This window comes from Glycine max, chromosome 2 (genome assembly GCF_000004515.6).
Source record: "Glycine max cultivar Williams 82 chromosome 2, Glycine_max_v4.0, whole genome shotgun sequence".
Taxonomy (NCBI): domain Eukaryota; kingdom Viridiplantae; phylum Streptophyta; class Magnoliopsida; order Fabales; family Fabaceae; genus Glycine; species Glycine max.
This window is the reverse complement of record NC_016089.4, coordinates 17,494,375-17,520,516: the sequence shown is the minus strand read 5'-3', so window position 1 is coordinate 17,520,516 and position 26,142 is coordinate 17,494,375. Positions and strand designations below refer to the sequence as shown.

Here is a 26,142-nt window from a genome sequence, read left to right as displayed (position 1 = left end):
TGGCATAAAATGGAATAATGAGATGAGAAAACATAGGTTAAGTGGTGGCTGGACAGAGATATAGAAATGGCAATAACTCAAGCTACAGGGCTCCAAATGAGGTGATTCCAAAACGAGGTGAAAGGTCTCGTCTTGAAATTCAATTTAGGCTCAAGAATCACTTAATTTGAGTGCGTAAAACGGGAGTTATGACCACGAGATAATTCTGGGAAGAAGTAGATTTTCTGGAATTGTGGTTTGAAAGAACAAGGTTGAAGAAGGCTCCAAGAGGATTGGGTTATAGCTGCTGAAGAAGGCCCTAGGGTTCTCATGAACCTCAGGGTAGATTTCTGAGCCCATGGGCCAAGGTTGGGTTCAATTATCTTTGTACATATTAGACTAGGATGTCATTATATTTGGTCCTTGTATTTAGGGCTCCATAATGTAGGCAGGGTATCCAAGAAATATAGGATTTTTCAGCCCTTGTATTATAGGGCACCTAGACTAGTTTTCGATTAGGGGTAGTTTTGTAATTTCACATGCACTAAGTGAATATTTGATATGTGTGTTGGGAAATAAATTTAATTGAATTGGTAGAAGCCCAATCCAATTAAATTTTAGAGGGGGAGGTGAGCATTTGCTTACTACACCCTATTGCCACATCATGTAGTCACACTTTGTGCATGTCCTTCATGCTTTTCATGTCTCATGACACCTAAGCACACTTAGTAGAGAATCTTGGAATTGATCTTGGATTAGTGGGCTGAACCATAACTAAAATTCACTAATCATAATTAGTGAAATTTTGGCTCCAAAGTTTGGCTCCACAAATTCAATTACAAATTCAAGTGAAATTTGAATTTCCCACCAATTTTGTGTGACACTTAGGTTATAAATAGAGGTCATGTGTGTGCATTTTTTCAACTTTGATCATTTGAAAATTAAACTTCATATTTCAGAGCTCTTTTAGAGCACAAAATTTCGTGCTCTTCTCTTCCTCTCCCTCCATTCATCTCCTTCTTCCTCAAAGCTCTTATCCATGATCTTCTTCTAGACTCATCTTCTCCTTGAAGTGGCGTCTCCTCTCTCTCTTCCTTCTCTATTCCGCTGCCATTCATCTTCCAAGAAGCAAAGGAATCCATTGATGAAGAAGATCCTAGGCCTACAAGCTCCAATGGAGCTTACATCACTTCATGTATCGCTCAACCAGGTACATCCACCACAAATAAACAGAACCACAACATTTGATTTCTCTAACCAGATGAACAATTAAGTAAACCATGATATCGAAGAAAGCAGGAGGAAAATACATCTCCAATTGACGCAATATAATGGCAACCTCATTTTCCAGCTCATCTAACTTGACAGGATTCAGGACATTGCTACATATGGCATTGAAGAACAAGCATAACCGAGTTATGGCAAGCCTGACTTTGTTAGGCAAAATGTCTCATATGGCCATGACTAACAATTGTTGCATCAAGATGTGGCAATCGTGAGACTTTAAGCCTACCAACTTTAGATCTTTCAACTGCACAAGGCTCTTAATATTTGAAGAGTGTCCTTGTGGAACTTTGACACGACGCAGACATTGACAAAAACTCATCTTCTCCTTTCTGGACAAAGTATGACAAGTTGGAGGCAAGTATATTTTTTTACCATCAGTCCTTGGATGTAACTGGGCTTGTATACCCATCTCAACTAGATCTTGACGAATATTCAAACCATTTTTCATCTTGCCTTGAATGTTAAAGAGCGTCCCAATGACACTATCATAGACATTTTTTTTCTACATGCATAACATCAATACAATGTCTAACATCTAGATCAGGCTAGTACGAAAGATCAAACAAAATCGACCTTTTCTTCCATATGCAAGTCTTACTTTTTTTTCTTTACTTCTTTTGGGTCTTTCCAAGTATAGTATTCAAGTGTTGAACCCGCTGAAAGACCTAGTGACCAGTTAACGGTATCGACGCACTTTTATGCTCTTGACTTCCATTAAACGTTTTTTTCAATCACCTGTAAGAGTGATAAGGTTTCAGAAATGTCGATGGCTAGTGTATACTATTTTTCTACCATGTTTCAGTTGTATGTAGCTTATGTCTTCTTCATAGATGCGGCATGCACGATGGCCCTTAACACTATACCCGCTCAAATTCCCATATGCTAGAAAGTCATTAATGGTACAAAAAAGCATTGCGTGCAAATCAAAAGTCTCATTTCGAAACCCATCAAACATTGAAACCCCTTCGTCCCACAAATTTGTCAAGTCTTCAATCAAGGGACTGAGATAAACATCAATGTCATTTCCTGGCTGTCTTAGGCTCGATATCATCATAGACAACATCATGTATTTTCGATTCATGCACAACCAAGGAGGCAAGTTGTAAATTACTAGCATAACTGGCCACGAACTGTGTTGAGTGCTTAAATTGTCGTATGGATTCATTCCATCAGTGACAAGTCCAAGCCTAAGATTTCTTGCCTTTGCCGAAATCCGAATACAAATAATCAATCTTCTTCCACTGGGAGGAATCAGCCGGATGACAAAGCATTCCATCACAGTTTCTCCCATTTGCATGTCATGTAAGATCTTTTGCATCGTCTGCATTAGTAAACATATGCTTAAACCTTGGAATGATCAAAAGATACCACAACATCTTCACTAGGGGGCCTTTCTTTGAGTTTTTGTCACAACTACACTCGTCATCATCCTTTACTTTGTACCGTGATACCCTACACCTAGGGTATTTGTGTATTTCTTCAAACTCATGTTTGTACACTATGTAATCATTAGGGCAAGTATGAATCTTCTGATACTCCATACTCATTGGACGTAATATCTTCTTGACCTGATAGTAACTTTTTGGCAACGTGTTTTCCTCTAGAAGCATATCATGCACTACTCGAAGCAGTGAACTAAAGCTTTTGTCACTCCACCCATATCTGGCCTTCACATCAACCAGACTTAACACCATTGACAATAATGTTAAGGAATTGTTGCACCTCGGATACAAAGGCTTCTTTGAATTAGTTTGCAATGTATCATACATATGGGCAAATGCTTACTGAAAAGACTCTTGTCCAAGATCACGAATCATATCCTCTAAGTGATCTCCCATTTCTACATCAAACGGTTCAGATTGGGACCCCCTCTGCATGTCTGTCAATTCACCATGCCATATCCACATTGTATAATTCTTCTTAATCCCATCACACAATAGATGCTCTCGTATGTCATCAAGTTTTTGCCATCTCCCGTTCAAACAATTTATACAAGGACAAAAAAATTTTACATCCCCATTCAATCGACTTCTTTCGAAAGAAAATTATAAAACTTGTTCCACACCTTCCTCATACGCAGGGCTTATGCGACTTTCATTCATCCAACTTTGATCCATCTAAATAATAACCTTGTGATACTCACAAAGTTATTCGATGCATGAAAATCTCACTTTTTCATTGAAGGTGTGGCCCTATCCCATTTAGGAAGACATTTTTTTATGGTAGATTCATACGTCAAGGTTAAGTCTCTTTTGTTAAATTTGATGAAATTTCCACAGCATTTCACATTGATCTCCAAGTACACGACATGAAAGCGGTGAGAGTAATTCCCCGACAATCAAGTATGCACTCAGAGAACAACTAGAAATGCATTGTACCGAAATTTCATCAAATTCAACAAAATAATCTTAACCTTAATGCATGAATCTACCATAAAAATATGACTTTTCCCAAACTGTCCAAATGGACAATTTAAGATTCAATACAATGATTAATGAAAATTGTCTGCAAGAATCATTGTATTCAATCTCAAATGGAAATCTAAGGTTCACTCATGATGAATATTAATTATATACAAAACAATAGTCATTAATCACATAAAACAACGTAAAAAAGGACTCATAACAAAAAACAACCCAAGAAAAGTATGTTTTGCATTCATACCTGTGATAATGCTCACTAACAGTCTCCAACAATGAATATCGTGAATGACGATGCAAACAACAAAATTATAAGTGCCTACAAAATTACCATGTCCATGTTACCCACTGGATCTACTTTATACCATGCCTATGTTATACATTTTTTTGTGTGGACATAGGATAAGGATTTTGTGTTGATCGAAGGAAGGGCCATAGGATAAGGATATTTCAATAATTTAGTCCAAGCTCCTATATACTACCAAATAGACAAGCATTTAATATATAGAGTGGGTTGGAAATAATAATATATGAATTGCATGCTACACGAGGGTGGACAATTATTCCCTTGATAGTTGATAAGAGTAAAATATTTGATTGAGGTAATATTTTATTAATAAACGTATTAAATTTTATTATACTTATTTTATAAACTTATGTCCACAACATGATTATGATTGGTTAAAAAGGTATATGAAATGATTTAGAGGATTGAATGCATTGAAAAAGAGTATTAGATATGTATTGATAGAGTACTCATAGATTCTAGATTGAGAGAACTAATAAGAAGTAATTTAAGTAAGGCAAAAGCATTTTGATATTCTCGACAGACAACACACAGTGATAACAGAAAATTGGTGATTAAACCAATAGATTCCCTAAGAAACATGTGAAAGTATTAGCAAAGTGACAACACCCAAGCCCGGTTCAGACAGTAAGGATGCTAACAGTTTAAAGTGAAAGCAAGATTTAGGTGTATTAGTTAATGAAATTAAACACTAAAATTGTTTGATTTTTGAAAGTGTAATCTGTTATTGAAGTTTAAGACTGTAGACACTGTCAACCTTTCACGTTATGGTAATTGACAGTAACTAAAAAATAAAAAAATCAAAGGAAAGTAGGCAATAGGCATAATGAAATGGAATGTTGAATTCAAAGGATATAAACAGGAGCACATACTTGAATGATTTTTAATGACCAACTTTCCACATAAAAAAGTAGGTGAGGTTATCCTATAGAGTTAGGTTACAAGGCAATCCCTGATTCCCTGCTCAAATTTGTCAAGATCAGATATGGTATCTAATACAACATCAACTATCTTTTTCCTAGGGAAAAAGAATCATTTTAGAGGCAAGCCATGGATATGATAATCTAGGTAAAACAAGCAACAACAACTTACAAAGACAAAACTTGAGCTCTTTAATACTTTAAAAAGTAGAAACAAAATGAAAACCAAGACATGCAACTAAATCAAGAGGGAAAAAAATATATAAATCTACATGTTTAGGACATAAAAGTTGTCTCTATAATTAAAGCTTTTATAATTGAATCCGTATCTATAAATCCTTCCAAACATTTATAAACAAACAATTTAAAGAGAGGCAGTAAAATCAAGTCACAGAAAGCTTCAGATGAAGTCCCTAATCAAAATGCAAGAACATCTTATTTGAATTGTTAAAAATAGATCAATAAATCTTGAGAAAGATTCAATAGTAAATCCAACCTACAGACAATTCCAGCAGTTTGAGTGCTGCTTTTCAAAAACTTAGCATTTGTCAAACACAGTTTCCTAGTTCTCCTCATTTTTGTATATCAACCCACTAAAAAAAATTGTAAGTGCACTACATGTCATAGGACTTCAAGTAACTCTCATTCATCAATAAATTGATCTCAAGTACAATTAGGCATAACATGAAATATAATTGTAACAAAGCAATATAAGTGAAGTCTCCTAATATTCCAAAGTAACATATATACTAAAGGAAAAGTAAGAAAAGCACCTCCAATTTTCAAAGAGTTGTTGTATATAATAGTGGTCACTACTAGTCTCCTTTCATCCATCCAAACTATATATCAATTAAACTTCTTCACTTCTCTGCCCCATAATATTGTTTGCACTAGTTCGATCATACTCTTTGGTTATCATTGACCACTACTAGTTCAAGTTGTCAACGTAATCAAACTTTTCTCATTTATTAGGAAAAGATAAGATCATGTGGTAGCTTTCACCTAGTTGTTGGCTGCATGAAAAAAAAATCTTAATCCTCTCTAGTAGTGTTAATTTATGTATTTATTTGTATTTTTTATATGTATCAAGATATTTTCAGTTGACAGTTAAAAACAAATTCCATTCACAATATAAAGACAAACATTATGGGCTTTACCTCTCCCACAAAGTATTTTATTTACACATGATCTAGAACCGAATCTTGATTAATCTGCTTAACACTACTACAAAAAGATGATTCTACATCGGTTTTAAGGCACTTTTAACGACGGTTTTGAACCGTCTTTGTAACCAACATCGTAGAAAGTCAAACTTTCTATGATGTTCTTGAAAAATCGTCTTAAAAAAGCTACACATTCTAAGATGGTTATTTTCCTAAGAATCATCTTAGAATGTGCAGTTTTTCTAAGACGGATTTTTAAGAACCGTCTTAGAATATCATATTTTTTTAAAAAAAAAAATTGGATTCTAAAAAACTGTCTTAGAATGTTAGTCACAATAAATAAAAACTCGATCTGTAATAACTTTTTCTTCAAAATGTTTTTGTTTACACTGTGAATTGCTTTCATAGATGGTGCTCCTTTCACCCCAACTTCAAAATATAATGTAATATAAAGCAAAAAAATGATAGCATGAAAAATAACCTTAGTAAAACAAGATGAATCTATAGAATCATACTCGTCAATCAACTCCTCAAGTTGAGGAGTAAGCTCTTTGTCCCGCAATTCCTTAATCCTTTTAGATATATAGAGTCTATCCTAAGAATTGCAATTCTAATTCTTGAATGCAGACCCTTGACTACAACACGTGTTTTATCAATTCTAGAAGTCTTTTCTCCTTTTGATTCCAGATTCCGTAAGAATTTGCACTTCATGTCATATTCCTTTTTGATCAAATCACTAGCCTGCAATTAGCAAAAATAGGTTGAGAATTTATTAAAACTGATTAAGAACAATATAAAAGAAATCAGAATTAATTTTGATATAGACAAATCTTTCATAAGACTTCACATGATTCTGATTCTGATTCTAATTCTGATTCTTGTAGCCTAAAGTCCTAAACTATTAATAACAGATGCACAAAGGATAAAAATCATGATGTATAAAAGGAATAGTAACAAATCATGCATCAGTGAAGGTTCCACAATATGAAGGAGGAAAAGGTTCATAATTTTAATTTGCTTTATCTTCTTACACTCGACCTATATTTCACAAAATAACAACATGTGTAAATGTGATTGGTGGCCAGACAGTTTTTAGAATAATATAGATAATAAGAAAATAGAACCCCTCTTAAAAAATATAAGAAAATAGAACAAGTGAGCTTTTTGAAACCCAGAAACAAGAAATACCCATTCTTATTGTGAAACAATCTTCAAAATGATAAATTAAAAAAATGATTAAATTGGTTGAGATGGTAATTTCTTATTTGCTAGGAAGTTTCGAACCAACTACAGAGCTTACTTGGGTGTGAAACTAGGAACTTGATGACCAGCACCTCTTATGGTAACAAAAGTAAGTCCATCGTAAGCAATGGTCCATCCTCCCACCTATCAAAAAATGTTTCTTCATTCATAAGTTTAAACTAAATTTGGAATACATATTTTAATAAGACAAATTCAGCCTATATTATATTTGGATTAATGAAAAATAAAATGAACAAATCTCAAATGTGATTTTTACCTGCTTGCTAGTATACCAGTGTTAGTGCTGGTCTTCGAGACCCAATGAGTCTCCGCGAGGGATAGTTTGAGACGAAGAGAGAGAGAGAGAGATAGATAGATAGAAAGGATGAGAAGAGTGTTTGTTATTTCTTATGTCCATCAACGTGAATTACATCCTTTATAATTGGTTACAATTGGCATTGTGTGTAACTACCCTAACGGTATCCTAACTGCTAGGTGGTAGTTCGTTGAAGCTTATGCTAGGTAGTTGTTCATTGAAGCTTCATGCATGGCCCTAGGTTTTCAACACGTACTCCCTCAGTCGTGTGGGGATGTTAATTTGCCTTTTGGGCTTTGTTGATTGCAACTCTCTCCTGCTATCTTCACTATTGGGTGTATCATTCCCGCTGCCTTCGAAGAGCACCTTGTCCTCAAGGTGATGAAGGCTCTTAAGGACCTTCCATTCTTCCCATGAAGCTTCATCGGGGTGTAGGTCCTTCCATTGCACCAACACCAGCTCCTTTGGGCCTGCTTCTGTCAGGACTGTCTTGTGGCCCAAAATGGCTAGTGGAACGAGGACTGGTTGGTTATCCACGGTCGAGGGTGGCAAGGGTGTAGCTTGCGTTGAAGCTGGAGATCCTATGAAGGGTTTTAAAAGGGAACAATGAAAGATTGGGTGTATGCGTGAATCTTCCGGTAACGCGAGTTTGTACGCAACTGGACTCAACCTTTCTATTATTCGAAATGGTCCGAAAAAGCGTTTGGCGAGCTTCGAGTCAGTGGAACCCTTCATCATTGTTTGCTTATATGGTCGTAGTTTAACTAAGACCCAGTCTCCGATATTGAAGCTATGATCTCGGCGATGTTCATATGCTATATTCTTCATGCGTGCTTGAGCCTTCAGCAATTTTTGTTTAAGTAACGCGATGACTTCTTCTCTTTGACTGAGCCATTCGTCTACAGCTTCTATCTGTGCAGAACCTTCTACATAGCGAGGATAATTGGGAGGTTTCCGTCCAAAGGTGACTTCGAATGGAGTTAACCCAGTGGTTGAGTGAACGGAGGTGTTGTACGACCACTCTGCCCACAGCAGGAAGCGTCCCCACGTCGAGGGTTTGCGATGGACGAAGGCGCGTAGATATTGCTCCACCACTCGATTGGCTACCTCCGTCTGGCCATCCGTCTGAGGATGGTAGGTGGAGCTCATCCTGAGCTTGGTGCCGCTCAAGGAAAATAACGTTTGCCAGAATTTGCTGGTGAAGAGTGAATCCCTATCCGACATGATGCTTCTGGGCAATCCATGGATCTTTCCCACCATCTCCATGAAGAGCTGGGCAACTCCTTGTGCTGTGTGTTGCGTTGGCAACATGCCAAGGTGAATCCCTTTCGAGAATTGATCTACTACTATGAAGATGTAGGTGTGTCCCTTGTACGCCAACAGTCCTACAATGAAATCCATTGATAGGCCTTCCCATGGCTGCGACGGAACCGGCAAAGGGCATAGCAACCCTCTTGGCTTTGCAGTTTCATATTTGACAAGTTGACAATCTGTGCATTCAGCAACGAATTTGCGTGTGTCCGCGGCCATGTTTTTCCATGTGAAGTTCTCCGATAAGCGGTTCAGAGTCTTCTTGAAGCCCATGTGGCCTCCTGTGGGTGTCTGGTGAAACTCCGTCATCAAGGCTTTGATGAAGGAACAGTTTTCAGGTAACCATAAGCGGCCATGGTGAAGGATGAAGTGGGACGTTGTCGTGTGCTCAGGGAAGTCTAATGGTGATGATCGTATCTGCTCTCGAAGGGAGATGAATTGCTCATGTGACTGAAGTTCCTTATATAAATCTTCTAAAAACAAGAAGTGGGGTGTTGATAGAATGAAGATGGAGGCAGTATGAGGTTCTGCAACTCTTGATAGGGCATCTGCAACTACATTAGTTCGTCCTGAATGATATCATATTGAGTAGTCGTACCCTAGCAATCTTGACAAGTAGCGATGCTGCTCAGGTGTTTGAACTACTTGGGTCATCAATTCCTTCAAGCTTTGGTGATCTGTGAGGATTTCGAAATGGTGACCTAAGAGGTACTGTCGCCACTTCTTGACGGCATTCGTGATTGCGGCAAGCTCGCGTACGTATGTCGACGATCGTGTAAGCTTCGGACATAATTGTTTACTAAAAAAAGCTATTGGGTGCCCCCCCTGCGATAATATTGCCCCCATGCCGGAGCCTGATGCATCCCGACGACGAACGGTTTTGAAAAGTCCGGTAACGCCAAGACCGGAGCATTTATGACTGCGTTTTTCAAGTCCTGGAAGGCTTCTGATGCTTCAGGTGACCACGTAAATCCTTCCTTTGTTAGAAGCCTCGAGAGAGGAGCTGCCATAGTAGCATATCCCTTGATGAATCTACGATAGAAGCCTGTAAGTCCCAGGAATCCCCGGAGGCTGCGAGCAGTGCACGGTGGCGGCCATTGTTGAACTGCTTGGATCTTGTCTGGTACTGGTTGAACACCCTTCCCAGATACAATGTGACCCAAGTACTCTATTTGGCATTGCGCGAATGAGCATTTGGATAGCTTTAGTGTGAACTTACCCTCCATTAACACCCGAAAAGCTGTTTCCAGATGAAGCACATGCTCACGCACTGATTGACTGTATATTAGAATGTCATCGAAGAAGATGACAATATACTTGCGTAAGTATGGCTGGAATAAATGATTCATTGTGGCTTGAAAGGATGAAGGGGCGTTGCAAAGCCCAAATGGCATCACACGAAACTCGTAATGGCCATTATGTGTTCTGAATGCAATTTTCGCGATATCCATTTCCTTCATCAAGATTTGATGATAACCCTGCATCAAGTCTAGTTTAGAAAACCAAGTTGCTCCTCCCAATTCATCTAACAATTCGTCCACCATCGGAATGGGGAAGCGGTCTTGAATTGTGATGGCATTAAGAGCTTTGTAATCTATGCAAAATTGTCATGTACCATCGCGCTTCTTAACGAGTAAAACTGGAGAAGAGAAAGGGCTCGAGCTATGTTGGATATGTCCCTGGCTTAACATGGTTGCTACCTGATTCTCAATTTCTTGTTTCTGTGAGTAGGGGTAATGGTAAGGACGCGTGCTGACAGGTGTTGAATTGGGTAATAGGTTGATTGTATGGTCAGTGGGTCTCGATGGGGGTAACGTGTTGGAAGGTTTGAAGAGTGGAGCATATTTGGTGAGGAGTTGATTAATTTCTGGGATTTGGCAAGGTGAAGGTAGGGTTGTAGTGATGTTGGGTTCTAATCGGATATGGAAATAGGAGCTAGTGTTACCTGTATGTACAGGATGACACAACTGGGAAGCGGAGATCTGCTCCATGTTCTTATCGCGTTCTCCGGTGAGCTCGATCAGTTTTCCAGCATAGATGAATTTCATCGTGAGGGACGTATAATCAGTAAGCACGGGCCCTAACGACTTGAGCCACTGCACTCCAAGGACCACGTTCGCACCACAGAATGGGAGGACGTGAAAATCTACTGTGAATTCATGGTCTTGGATGTTTACCGGAACATCTGGGCAAAGCTGGTGACACTGCAGTTCTTCTCCGTTTCCCACAGTCACCTTGAGAGGAGAAGTATTCTGAGGAGACAACCCTAAAGTGGTAAGCAAGGCTAGTTGGAGGAAGTTATGTGTACTTCCTCCATCAATTAATATGCGAACCTTATGATTTCCAATGACTCCGATGACACGTAGTGTTTCAGGAGCCCCATGATCGGAAAGAGCAAGAAGACTAATCTGAGCTGGTGGTTCCTCGGCACCGGAAACTGCTGATACTGGTTCCTGACTTCCTTCATTGTCATTTGTAACAAACAAAAATAACGAAGGGGTACACTTGTGTCCCCGTGAGAACTTTTCATCACAATTAAAGCACAATCCTTTCTCATGGCGGAGGGCTAATTCTGACGGCGACAATCGCTTAAAAGGAATCGCAGAAGATGAGGGTTTAATAGTTCCCTGAGGCAGTGAAGGTTCTAGCGACATGGCGGGTGACGAGGGTTGCGGGGAAGGAAGTTTCGCGATTCGCGTGTTCTGGCGACGTCCATCCATGAGTTTCTCCTCATGCAACCTTGCAAAAGAGACCGCTTGCGTCAAAGACTGAGGTTGCATTACCTGAACCTCCCTACGAATGGTCGGACTGAGCCCTGAAACAAAACAGCTGAGTACAAACAGTGTCGGAAGCCCGATGACACAGTTGGCCAAGGATTCAAACTCAGCGAGATACTCCGCTGTCGATGACTGTTGCGTTAGCTTGCACAACATGCCAGTGGGGTCTTTGTACGTGGAAGAGGAGAATCGCGTGTGTAAGGCGTGGAGGAACGCCGGCCATGACGTCAGCTGTCCATTCCGGTACATCCATTGAAACCATGCTAACGCCTTCCCTTCCATGTAGAACGAAGCAATCGTGAGACGTTCATGCTCCGGTGTCGCGTGGTATTCAAAAAATTGTGAAATTTTGAATATCCACCCCGTTGGATCCATCCCGTCAAAGCGTGGAACCTCTAGCTTTAAACGATGCACCGAACCCATGCTAGTTGTTGGCGTCGTCGTGAACGCCTGTGAGGGTCCCTGAGGTGTCTGAGAAGTTTCTAGCTGGGTCATTCTTTGGAGAAGCTCATCAAATCTGGAAGATATCGATGTCGAAAGCTTTGCGAAAGCATCCTCCTATCGCTCCGTGCTTGTTTTCGAACGAGTTCCTTCTGCCATAGACACAATAATGAAAGCATCAGTGTTAGTGCTGGTCTTCGAGACCCAGTGAGAGAGAGAGAAGGGATGAGAAGAGTGTTTGTTATTGCTTATGTCCATCAACGTGAATTACATCCTTTATAGTTGGTTACAATTGGCATTGTGTGTAACTACCCTAACGGTATCCTAACTGCTAGGTGGTACTTCGTTGAAGCTTCTGCTAGGTAGTTGTTCATTGAAGCTTCATGCATGGCCCTAGGTCTGCAACACGTACTCCCTCAGTCGTGTGGGGATGTTAATTTGCCTTTTGGGCTTTGCTGATTGCAACTCTCTCCTGCTATTTTCACTATTGGGTGTATCAACCAAGGAGTCCAATCTTCAACAATCCCAAGCCCCAACTTTCTAAGAGTGTATCTTGTTGAAGTCACGAGAATTCTTCCATCGGTATCTCCACTTTACAAAGAAAGGAATAAAGTAAATTAGTATATGAAGAATTAAATAGATAATTATAAAACAGAAACAAAGAATAGTACTTCTTTTACAATACTGAGCATATAACTAACCACCACGACTTAAATTTGAACTTTCGAGTTCCGCGAGTTTAATTAGCTAGTTAAAATCAATTAGTTTTCTCTACTTTTCAAAAGGGACTAACAAATATGTTGCAGTAATGTATGTATTAGTGTATGTGTACCTATAAACCCAAATGCAAATACCACCAGCAATAAGCTTCTTGATGATAGGAAGCATGGACTGTGGTGCGTCATTCCAAAATGTGATAGCATCACTAAGGACAAGCACAAGATCAGACAGACAACATCAATAATAAATATAGCACAAATTAAGGTTGATTTAATGATATTTTCCAATATATTATGTTTACCTAAAACTGAAGTTAATTGAATACATATATAAATTTCATAATTAGAATTTTTATTTAAAAAAAAATAGAAAAATAGAGAGCATAATAGAAAACGGGATAAATTTGGAGCAAAACCTGTAGTGAGTCCAGGAATAGGGAATTTTGGTGACATTGGCATGAAAAGGTTCCACAATATAGAGGAAAAGGTTCACATATATTTTTTATATACACATATTTACAACTATATATCAGGATACAAAAAAATATACATAATAAATAAATAAATATTATTTTATAAATTATAAAAAAAAATTGTGTGTGACACGTTTAAATTAAGGTTAATTATATTATTGGTTTCTAATTTTTTAAAATTAAGGTTAAATTATACTAGTTTTCTTATTGAGCCTTATATATATGGAAAATGCTCAACAAAAGTTACTATTTGGATAAGGTTTTATAACGTGATGTGTGCACCAATGTTGTATAAAGCTATATAGGATAGCATATAAGGTCTATTGTGCCAAACAATTGTATCTACTATCTACGGTATCAAATAGGCCATAAAGAATGAAATGCTACCAATCATGATAATAATTGCATGTACCTTGAATAAAGAATGAAATGCTACCAATCATGACAATAATTGCATGTACCTTGAATGTAAAATTAAAAGGAGTTGTATCAAACCAATGAACTATTTCACCAAGAAACGGTTGATATCCTTTATTCTACCATGGCATGCACCTTATTGCTTAAAATAAATTGCTAACAAAATAACTTCAGAGCTTAGTCTGATATCCAAACCAAGACTTCTGCAACATCCTAATATCAAAACATAACATAGCCGGCATAAAGAAATATCTAAAGGTTACTAAGAAATACATAGTATACAGTACCTTCACTTTGTCATAGAGCTTTCTTTCCCATGCATATAATCTATCCAAGGTTGATGCATGACTTCCAGGGATCATGCAGAAATTACCAAAGAGATTATTTGTAACATCATCTACATCAGCTTTTGAGTTTGCTCCCGGAGGGTTTGTAGATGAATAGGATTGAGATGACATTGTCCTACGCCAAGTTAAGTACTTAACATAGTTTTGAGTAGGATCTAAAAAGGTATAGTGAAAAAAAATCAGATATAAGATCCTAGAAACAACTTTCAACAAAACCAAGCACTATAGATAGAGACAATTTTAAAAGCTTATAATCTCACAGCACTTTGGAGAGTCATTATAGACAATAACCACAAAAAAGGTTAGGAATATTAAAAATATTAACAATTTAAGCGGACTAGACCTACTGCAATTGAAATTCAATACAAATTACCAATAATGTCAATTTTGTCACATGTCCAGAATCCTTGTCACTATTTCTATCCACATGATCTTGTCAAGTTAATAGCCCATGAGAGAGATACAAATCCTCCTAAAAACTGCTAAAATTTAATATGATGTGCTTGGAACTTACTAGAGCTAGGAGGAGAGGGAGTTGGAGAAAATGTTTCGGTTGCATCATTGCATCGAGACACAGATGAAGATAGTGAGAACTGGGACAGGGTTTTGTCAAGTGGCTGCTCTGGTGTGGCATTGGTGGAAGTGTCTAAGGAAGACTCAATTGGGGCTTCAGGTTCTAAGAATTTCCTCAAAGTTGTTCCTGTATTTTTCAGTGAATGGACATATGAAACATGAGAAGCTGCAAAAGAGCAACGCCTATCAAGTGCTTGCTTAACAAATTTCTTCCTTTCACAACACAGTTGGAGTGCCTTATCATCATCATCCATTTTGGAGCTTGAGGCCCCCATTAGCCCAAACCTAGCCTTAGTTTTCATCAACGAGTTGGATCAATGTGGTTTGTTTCAGTGCCAAAAAATAAGGTGGAAAACTGAAAAATATTAAATTTAGATTAGAAACTCAGAATACCTTAGATCTTTTGAATAGGGCTCCATAGAAGTCCTTTTTAGCTTCTGTGGGTTTCACAGTAAATTACCTGCGTATCAGCTGGAGGGAGAACTAGGATTGGCCTGCAACAAATGATAAGTCAATAGAATGAACTATATGTTAAAATAGCAAAGGTCTTTAACCAGATTATTGACTTGCCCTCTCGATCTGTGCTATGTTTGGTTCTCCTCAACATGATTGGCTTCAAAATTGATTGAACTAACTTCAGCCCTCTTTCATCACCGCCCTCAAATGGTTTTTGAATATGTTTTTCCACCTAGATCATATAAAACAAATCTTCAGTCCAGTACTCCAGCCACATACCCACTTAAAAGAGTAAACAATCAAAGTAATAATTAACAGAGTAGCAATAACTTATAATAAAATGAGCCCATAACAAATACTTTGCATTAGATGACTATGCTAAGCATTCATGACATCCAACTTGGTTTCATACTTTGTACTTCATTTATGTTACATAAATTTTGACTAGAAAATATTAACTCATAAACACTCAATCAAATCATAAGGTGTAGAATTCTTCTCCGTTTGTTGCCATTGTAATCAACCAACAGAAGTTTGGAAAGCAAAGTAGAAAAGAGAGTCAAACAAACCACTTGTCTTAAGCTTACACAAGATTTATTTTATGCTATAAAATTATGAATGTCATATTGTCATGTACAAGTCTTGTTACCATTGTTATTTAATTCAATCCTTGGAAAATAAATATTTGAAAGCTACAACTTCCATAGAATGTAGAAATTATAAATAAATTCTATTAGAGATACGAAGTTCAGTTTAAAACTATATTTAACTTCCCCTGCTCCCTCCTAAAATATATTCACCCAGCCAGCCCATGTTAGCTAGAAAGCAAGCTGTATTCCTCGTGCAAGTTAAATCTCTTTGTCAGAGTTACAAGAATGTTATATTCTTCACTTCACTTCTCTCATGTTCCTTGCTTTTCAATAAAGTACTAGCAACCAAGCAAGACCAAGAGGAAAGAGAAAAGAAGCAGCACAACCAGCACTGGATTCAAATGCAGTAGAACACCTTTTGACTTTTTTTTCCTGTCACACACCCAGCACAAAAACAAAAACAAAACTAATTTGTACATACGTCTAGCATATATCATATGACATAGATAATACTATAATAGATCTACCTTGGCTTAGTCATCACATATTGGACAAGTACAGTACAAAACAAGGCGATGTCGCACAAGCAACTACCTTGGCTTAGTCATCACACATCTAAACTTTGACGCACTGCACAAGCAACTACCTGAGCCCATGGCCTCAGCCTCGTCTTCACCGTTTGAGGGTTATCACCTTCATAATAGTTCACACCAACAAACCAATCAAATCAACAACAACAAAAATAAATGAGATCTTAATCCAATTTAATAATAATTAACACATAAATTAAATAACTCAGAAACAAAATTTAAATGTTCCCCTTGCGGCGAAGCCATGCCTCATCACGGAAGGCGTCCGGCGACCATGACCGTTGCTTGAAGAGCGGCGGGCGTTGGAGCAGGAATGGAGGCGGCGACGCATGGGTGTCGAGTTTCGTCATGGGTATGGAAGACGGCGACAGGCACAATCCCTGGGTGTTGGGGTTGTGCGGAGGTCGAGGGACCTCACACGATGGGTTAGAGAATGATATGGCATTGTTAGGTTTCTTTCTTTCAGCACTTTTGAATGCCAAGGGACACCACAACCTTTATGACCAAGAGTGGATAAGACCAGTGAGATAACGATGGTGTTTTAATAAAATCCGTCGTAACTTTTATGACCAGCGAACATTGTAAGGTGGTTTTCAATAACCATCTTAGAATGTGTGTCGTACAAGGCTTTTTTCAATAAGATAATTACAAAAATGACACCAGTTCATTTTCTAAGGCAGTTCTAAAAGAATCGTCCTAGAATGGCTGTTGTAAAAACACTTATTTCTAGTAGTGAGAGACCCATATATATGTCTACTATGTATATAAGATTTTGTTGATGCTTATGTTTATTTTTTAATTACTGGATTTTCTTTGCTTGTTGTATAATCCCTAAAAGTTGGTATAGCTAATTAATGAGTAATTCTTATCTCCTTTGTTTTCTTTAAATCTAAGTTTGCATAGCTATCTAGATGTTCATCATATTTGTTTTCTCTTGATTAATTTTTAGTATAAAACATGGATGTGTACTATTTTTATGCTTGCTTTTTTCTTTTGGTTAATGTTAAAGTGGATAGCACTAAGGCACAATATTTGTATTAAAAGGTTTGAGCTCTTTCTTCTGATCCTCATGCTACCTTGTCTTTCTTAGTCATCAATATTTGTATTAAAAGGTAAGCATCTAACTACAACACTGTCTATTTCAGTCACCTATATTTATAGGATTCCAAAACTAATTATTTAAGACTAAATTCATGTGGGTTTGAATTCACTGGCTAACAAAAACTAACATTTGCCGATAAAATAAAAAGACTAAATTCATGTGCAAACTTATTTCATGCTTTAAGAGTACACGTATATGCAGGTCATACAACTGGGGGAATTATTACTGGGTGTTGCTACTAGCAATCCATGTGGCGTTCATCTTATTAGCATTGCTATTTCTTATTATTACAATCAACGCGGGAAGCTTTGCCCAATACAAAGAATTCAAAAAAATAACCAATGAACAAAAATGGTACACCAAGTTATAATTTGAAGAGAAAAAGATTGTAACTTACAGAATCAAAAGTGTCCAACGGAAGACCCTCCTGGTGTCGCCTAATCACAACATTACCCTCCCTATGGACAAGTTTTATGTTCATGAACCCACGAACTAGGAGCCAAGAGTGCCTCTAAAACCTAGGAAACAACAATGATTAAGGAAATCTTATAGGATAACGAACTCACGAACCCACTAGAAATATTAATAGTAGTGAAGTATTGAAAATGTTATCTAACCATTATCATCGATCTCCTTTCATTACCTTAGATGTAAATTTCTTAGAGTTGCATTGTGCCACGAACAATGATGGCGATGGCGGACACGATGATGACAATCGTCAGTGGTCGTGAGGTAACGAGCGCGAGGGAGAGAAAGTCGTGAGGAGAGAAAAGGGTTTTCGAGACTGAGCGCGAGGAGAAAAGGGTTTGGGGTTTTTAATTTAAGTAAAAATACAACATCGGTTTTTTTAAAAAACCGATGTTAACTAGCTCATGTTAACATCAGTTTTTCAAAAACGGATGTTAACTATCTCCACTTAACATCGGTTTTTTAGAAACTGATGTTAATTAACTAATGTTAACATCGGTTTTTGGTAAAACCGATGTTAACATGAGATTGTTAACATCAATTTTATAAAAACCGATATTAATAAAGTCATGTTATTTACGACAATGCCATCGTGTTTTTATTAACATCGGTTTTTTTATCGAAAATCGATGTTAACCTTGCGATGTTAAATCTATAAATTTTAGTAGTGGTTGTTCCAATGTGTGGTATTTTTAAATTGAAGTCAAATTTAGAAAATATAAATAAAAATATTTTGAAACTATAAGAAAAATATATATAATAAATTCAAGTAAATATATATAAAAGACTTAATTGCATAATTTACTAGCCAATTATTATCATTAGTTTGCAAATTTTATCACTCAAGTTTTTTTCCACGCCTTTTACCATCATGTTTTCAATTTCTGCATATGTAATGAGATGTTGATGTGTCTCTAAAAACAATCTTATTTTGTCACCAAATTTTGTTAAACAACCTCATTTTGTTATAGACATGATGATAAAATGCATGAAAATTGAAAAAACATGATGATAAAATACACAAAAAAATTGGGTGGTAAAATGCATGAAAATTTAAAACATGATGATAAAATGTATGGAAAAAAATTGGATAGTAAAATTCACAAAATGACGATGATTGGATGATAAAATATACAATTAAACCTATATAAAATTGAATTGTTTAGATTTAGTGAAAATATAGTAAATTTAAAATATTTTAAAAATTAGTTTAATATTATAATTAATTGAGATTTAAGAGAAAAATAAATTTTGAACATAAAGAGAAATTTATATAGATAATTAAAATTGATTTTGAAGAAAAAATAATATAAAATTTGAAAATAATTAGCAATGTAATAATATTTTACAAAATAAAATATTAAATAATAGTATATCCATAGAAAAAGAGAAAGTATAATAGAAGGTTTTCGAATTTAAAAGAATAAGTACTCGATAAAGCAGAGAAAATGATTGTTTTTAAAGGGAAAATGATATTTATCGATGCATGTCTACAAGGATACAATTTTTTAAAACAAAAAACAACTCTTGAAATCTATACATCACAACAATAAAAAAAAAAGACAGTTAGATAATAAAACATAAAGTGCATAAAGGATTCTTTCGGCATAATAGAATGAAATGAAAAAAGTAAATTGAAATAAAATTTTGAATTAAAGTAAAATATAAAAGTATGAATCCTATATCATTTTTACTATTTATTTTACTATTTTTTTAAAAAAAATTCTCTGCAAATGAACAAACCCAAAGAGTTTGTATTAATGTCATGGATTTACTATGTTATATTGTGATAATTAACTTTGTTGATCATGAACTTCAAATGTTGCGCTCATTATACTACATTTTAATAATGGTGTTGCTCTAAAAAAAGTAATATTGCTTTATTAGTTCAATAGTAATCACTAACGATAACATTTAAATTTATAAGTTCATGTAAGTTATATGAGTTTTTTTTTTCCTGTAAGCAAGGTAACAAAGAGTTTTGTCTCTTCTAATAAAATATTTTTCATATACATAAATCAAATCCTTAATAACATACTTAAAAAACTTAATCGTTTACCAACTATATGCAAATCATGTAGGTTTTGATGATGTCAAAAAGAATTTGCTTGATAATGAGTGTTATCATAAAAAAGGGGGAGAATGTGAATCATGCAGGTTTTGATGATGTCGAAAAGAATATGAATATATGAATACATGATTTTGATGATGCCAAAGTAGAATCAAACAAGGTTGCTTCAAAGGAGAAACATTACTTCAAGATTAATACAAGGTTGCTTCAACAAACAAAGTCTTGCTTCAAGATTAACTAAAGATCAAGTCTTGCCTCAAAACAAAGTGTTTCCAAGACATCCAAGGCTCTGGTAATCGATTATCAGGCAGTATAATCGATTACCAGAAGACAATTTTGAAAAATAACTGTTAAAAAGGATTTTGAATTTGAATTTTGAACCTATAATCGATTACCAGATGTTTGTAATCGATTACCTGCAACAGAACTCTTGAAATTCAAATTCAAAAGTCATGACCCTTCAAAAAATATAACTGTGTAATCGATTACCAGAAACCTGTAATCGATTACCAGTGAAAATTTTTAGAAAAAGCTTTTTGAAAAGACACATCTCTTCAAACCATTTTGGAAAGGCACGAAGGGCCTATATATATGTGTGTTTGACTTCAAAAAGCAAGAGAAAGATATTCTAAGATAACTTCATTATCAAATACTCTCTCAACAACTCTTGGGTAAACACTTGCAAATCTATTGAGAGTTCATCCAGGAACATCAAATTGTATTATCCACTCTAAAAGAGAGAAATCTTTCTATTCATCTTAACAAGTAAGTTGTAATCAAGAGACTGATTGTCTCTTGAATTGTGAGTTTCTTGAACACAAGGGAAAGAGATTCCTTGGGTGTTCAGAAGTTGTAAAAAGGTTTTTTTTACAAAGTTAGTGAAAATCTCAAGTGGGTTGTTTGAGGACTGGACGTAGGCACGAGAAGTGGCCGAACCAGTATAAATCGAGTTTGCATTTATCTCTTCCCTTATCTCATTTATGTTATTGCAATCAATTTTGTCTTGCATGTTTAAAGAACATTATTAAATTGAATGATGTTTCTTCTTCTGCATTTTGAGTCTATCATTTAGAAGGGGGTTAAAAGTTTATTAGTGAGAATTTTGAAACTTAATTCACCCTCCTCTTAAGTTATTAAGGCCACTTCTCCAACAAGTGGTATCAGAGCAGGATTCTTGTCTAAAGTTTAAAAACTTCAAGAATAATTATAACCTCATCTAACTTTCCATTTCTTGAGGGAAATTCTATTAATAGGCCTGTTATTTTCAATGGTGAGGATTTTAATGTTTGTCTATTTTTGATTATTTTTGCTTATGATTGTTAACTTTTGATTGAGTTTTGATGTTTGTTTTCTGCTTGAGTTTTGATTGTCCTTGATGATTATGATTGATTGCTTTTGATGATTGCTTTTGATTGAGTTTTTTTTTATTGAGTTTTTGATTGTCTATGATGATTGTGTTTGAGAGTTATGATTGTCTTTGATGATTGATTTTGATGATTGTGTTTGAAGGTTATGTTGATTATTGATAACTTTTGATGATTGTTTTTTGATTATTATATATTTTGATTGTTTTATACTGGATATGTATTTTTGTGGGTACAAAATAGTTTGTTTTAATGCCTTTTGATATCACTTGACTCTCATATATTGCAACAAGCGGTAACATTTTCTTTTAGGCCATGAAATGATACTTGTATGATATGACATTCTCTACTCTTTTAATTCATTATAAATTGTTGAATGATTTTCTCCTCTCTGCTCATGATTTGTTTTTGATGTTGACAAAGAAGGAAAGATAGATAAAAGATAAAATAGTAAGAGAAATTATCTATTCTTTATGAGACAATTTTTTATATATAAAATCTTCAACCGTCTCATATAAGCAATCATTGCAAAATTAAGGGGGAGTAAACTATACAGATAAATATTTTTTTATTGTTGTTGCTCCTAACCTACATATGGTTGTCATCATAAAAAAGGGGGAGAATATAAATCATGTAGGTTTTGATGATGTCAAAGACAATTTGCTTGATAATGAGTGTTATCATCAAAAAGGGGGAGAATGTGAATCATGCAGGTTTTGATGATATCGAAAAGAATTCACTTGATAATGATTGTCATCATAAAAAAGGGGGAGAAAGTGAATGCATGAATACATGATTTTGATGATGTCAAAGTAGAATCAAACAAGGTTGCTTCAAAGGAGAAACATTATTTCAAGATTAATACAAGGTTGCTTCAACAAAAAAAGCCTTGCTTTAAGATTAACTAAAGATCAAGCCTTGCCTCAAAACAAAGTGTTTCCAAGACATTCAAGGCTCTGCTCTGGTAATCGATTACCAGGCAGTGTAATCAATTACCAGTAGACAATTTTGAAAAATAGTTGTTAAAAAAGATTTTGAATTTGAATTTTGAACCTGTAATCAAGTACCAGATGTTTTTAATCGAATACCCGCAACGGAACTCTTGAAATTCAAATTCAAAAGTCACGACCCTTCAAAATATAAATGTGTAATCGATTACCAGAAACCTATAATCGATTACCAGTGAAAAATTTCAGAAAAAGCTTTTTGAAAAGACACATCTCTTCAAACCATTTTGAAAAGGCACGAAGGGCCTATATATGTGTGTTTGACTTCAAAAAGCAAGAGAGAGATATTCTAAGAGAACTTCTGATGCAAGCTCCATTGGAGCTTGTAGGCCTAGGATCTTCTTCATCAATGGATTCCTTTGCTTCTTGGAATATGAATGGCAGCGGAATGGAGAAAGGGAGAGAGAGAGGAGACGCCACTTCAAGGAGAAGATGAGTCTAGAAGAAGCTCACCACCATAGGAGGCCATGGATAAGAGCTTGGAGGAAGAAGGAGATGAATGAAGGGAGAGGGAGAGAAGAGCACGAAATTTTGTGCTCTAAATGAGCTTTGAAATCTGAAGTTTAATATTCAAATGATCAAAGTTGAAAAAAATGCACACACATGACCTCTATTTATAGCCTAAGTGTCACACAAAATTGGAGGGAAATTCAAATTTCACTTGAATTTGAAATTGAATTTGTGGAGCCAAACTTGGGAGCCAAAATTTCACTAATTATGATTAGTGAATTTTAGTTATGGTTCAGCCCACTAATCCAAGATCAATTTCAAGATTCTCCACTAAGTGTGCTTAGGTGTCATGAGGCATGAAAAGCATGAAGGACATGCACAAAGTGTGACTATATGATGTGGCAATGGGGTGTAGTAAGCAAATGCTCACCTCCCCCTCTAAAATTTAATTGGATTGGGCTTCTACCAATTCAATTAAATTTATTTCCAACCACACACATCAAATATCCACTTAGTGCATGTGAAATTACAAAACTACCCCTAATACAAAAACTAGTCTAGGTGCCCTAAAATACAAGGGCTGAAAAATCCTATATTTCTAGGGTACCCTACCTACAATATGGAGCCCTAAATACAAGGCCCAAAATTAATGAAACCTTAATCTAATATGTACCAAGATAAGTGGGCTCATACTTAGCCCATGGGCCCGAAATCTACCCTAAGGCTCATGAGAACCCTAGGGCCTTCTCTTGCATTTTTGGCCCAATCTTCTTGGAGTCTTCTATCCAATGCCCTTGGGGGGTAGGATTGCATCATTCCCTCCCCCTTGAAAAGGATTTGACCTCAAATCCAGAGGTTCTTGAAACTCATGGATTCTTTCCTCAACACCTGTAAAAAGAATGAAAACATATGTATAAGTGATGTTGGGTATGTTAGAGTATGGTAAGGACTGAAAACCCCTTTCCTGTTCATCTTCCCATGAGAGAATATAGTGCCTCACCAACTCAATGAGTGGTGCTACAAGTATAGAAAAATATGGGACAAACGTTTTGTAAAAGTTTGTTAAGATATTGAAGCCCCAAATTTCCATTATACTTGGTGGAGTAGGCCACTCAGGAATGACCTTTATTCTCTTAGGGTCCATGGGAAGCCCTTGATCACTATTAAGGAAAGTAATGGAATAATACATACCTTTTTCTTTATTTTCATGTTGATTATTCCTAAAAAAAATTACGACAAACCTAAGGTGTCCCACATGAGCACCTAGGTTTGCATTGAAACAAAAAATAAGAACAAACCTACCTAATGAGTCCCTATGTACACAAATCATGAAGATGTTGGGTGCATGAGTGATTTTACAAAAGAGTGTTGCACCACTCAACACATTCATTATACCACCTATCATAGGGATTTGGTGCCTAATAATACCTATTTTAGGCACCAACAAAGCACGGGGATTTAAGCTCTTGCAAACCAAACCCTCATCCAAAAACTCCTTTACTTGAGGAGTAACCTCAAGCTCAAGAGGTATGGCGGTGCTAAGGGATGTTTCCCTTGATAGGAGAAGATAGAAAGATTGTTTAAGAAGGAGTGCTATTTTAATATCACATTTTGTTGCAAAATGATTTTCCTTGTTAACAATCTTCTTGGAGGAATCCTTTTCCTCCTTTTCCTTCCCCTTGGCCTTTGAACACAAGGCCTTACTATCCTTCTTTTTCTTTTGTTTTTCTAGTTTTTCTTCCTCATTCCTCTTATCTTTCATAGTTAGTTGATCTTTGGCCACCTGTGAAGGTGTTTGAGGATGCAACACAAATTTAGTGCCAAGATAGGTGAGGGTAATTTCATTAGTTAGGCCATTGTAAAGGATCTTCCTATCAAATTGCCATGGCCTTCCTAAAAGAATATGTCCTGCCTCCATGGGAACTATATCACAATTAACTTCATCCTTATATATCCCAATGGAGAAAGGTACCTTCACTTGTTGGTTAACTATCATTTCCCCTTGCTCATTGAGCCATTGAAGTTTATAAGGTTTTGGATGGGGAATGATAGTGAGGTTCAACTTGGAAACTAATCTTGTGCTACAACAATTGCAACAAGATCCACTATCCACAATGACAGAACAAGTTTGATCTAAAATTTTGCATCTTGTATGAAAGATGTTCTCTCTTTGGGATTGAGATAGATCACAAGATTGACCTCCAAGGAGCCTTCTAACCATTAAGAGGTCACCTTCTTCATGGGGGTAGACTTCCTCACTAGACTCTTCACCCCTTACTTCATCTTCACTTCCACTAGAGGAAGGGCAAGAAGTAGTCTCCTCTTGACTACTATAAATGTCTTGACCCCTCATGATCATGGTTTTCTTTGTGGGGCATTGAGAGGCAATGTGACCTCTCCCAAGACATTTGAAGCATTTAATGTTGCTAGTCCTTTCTTGGGAACTAGTCTTAGGGGTGTATTTCTCTATGGTCTTACCCTTATCTTCCTTGGGTTTTGAAGGTGCAGCCCCTAAAATTCCATGGGCTTGGTCCTTCCTTGGATAAGAGTGAGAGCCATAAGATTTTGAAGAAGGCTTTCTTTTAAGTTGTTGCTCCACTCTTATACAAAGTTGGACTAGCTCATCTAGGTCCCTATATGGAAGGAGTTCAACCTTGTCCCTCACTTCCATATTGAGCCCACTAAGGAACCTAGCTATGCTTGTTCTTTCCTCCTCCCTAAGTCCAGCTCTTAAAAGGAGTAGTTCCATTTGTTGTCTATATTCTTCAACACTCATACTCCCTTGTCTAAGCCTTTGGAGCTTGTCCATAAGCTCCCTTTCATAGTAGGAGGGAATGTGCCTCTTCCTAAGGGCACTCTTAAGATCATTCCAATACTCTACTGGAGGATCCTCATGAATCCTTCGTTCTTTAACAAGGGAAGTCCACCAATAGAGGGCATACCCTTGAAAGCTAAGGGTAGCCAATGGAACTTTTCTCTCTTCGCTAATATGATGGCAAGCAAAGAGTTGTTCAACCTTCATTTCCCAATCCAAGTAGGCCTCAACATTATCTTTTCCGTGGAAATATGGGAGGCTAATGTTAACCTCTTGAGGCCTTCTATCCTTTTCTCTTCTTTGGGAGTGATGTTTAGTATGTGAACTATGACGCCCTCTATAATAGTCGCTAAGTTCTTCACTTAAACTCTTGCAAGAGTCATGACTACTATAGGAGGCATGTTTTTCTCTTTTCATTTCTTTCATTATTTTTCTTCTTTCTTCCTCTCTTATTTTCTCTCTTTCATCTTGACTTATTTCTTCCACTCTTTTTTTACCTTTTTCTTTTCTCTCTTGTTTTTCTTTCCACAACTTAAG

At 36.4% G+C, this 26,142-nt stretch overlaps 1 protein-coding gene and 1 long non-coding RNA gene across 2 annotated transcripts; both read right to left on the bottom strand.

The window, feature by feature from the left end:
* Nucleotides 1-10,552: 10,552 nt before the first annotated feature.
* Nucleotides 10,553-12,217, bottom strand: LOC121174140 (uncharacterized). Its single transcript, XM_041012708.1, has one exon. It carries the CDS (start codon nucleotides 12,215-12,217, stop codon nucleotides 10,553-10,555), a length of 1,665 nt encoding a protein of 554 aa, XP_040868642.1.
* Nucleotides 12,218-12,504: 287 nt separating this feature from the next.
* LOC121173243 (uncharacterized) lies at nucleotides 12,505-14,368 on the bottom strand. The gene is made up of 3 exons (XR_005887703.1): nucleotides 14,060-14,368; nucleotides 12,996-13,088; nucleotides 12,505-12,754 (listed from the first exon to the last, which is right to left on the bottom strand). It is a non-coding gene; the product is annotated as an uncharacterized lncRNA (long non-coding RNA).
* Nucleotides 14,369-26,142: the final 11,774 nt, after the last annotated feature.

What these genes read in the sequence shown, in the direction of transcription:
- LOC121174140 (XM_041012708.1), bottom strand. Translation starts at nt 12,217, where the DNA reads ATGACCCAGCTAGAAACTTCTCAGACACCTCAGGGACCCTCACAGGCG.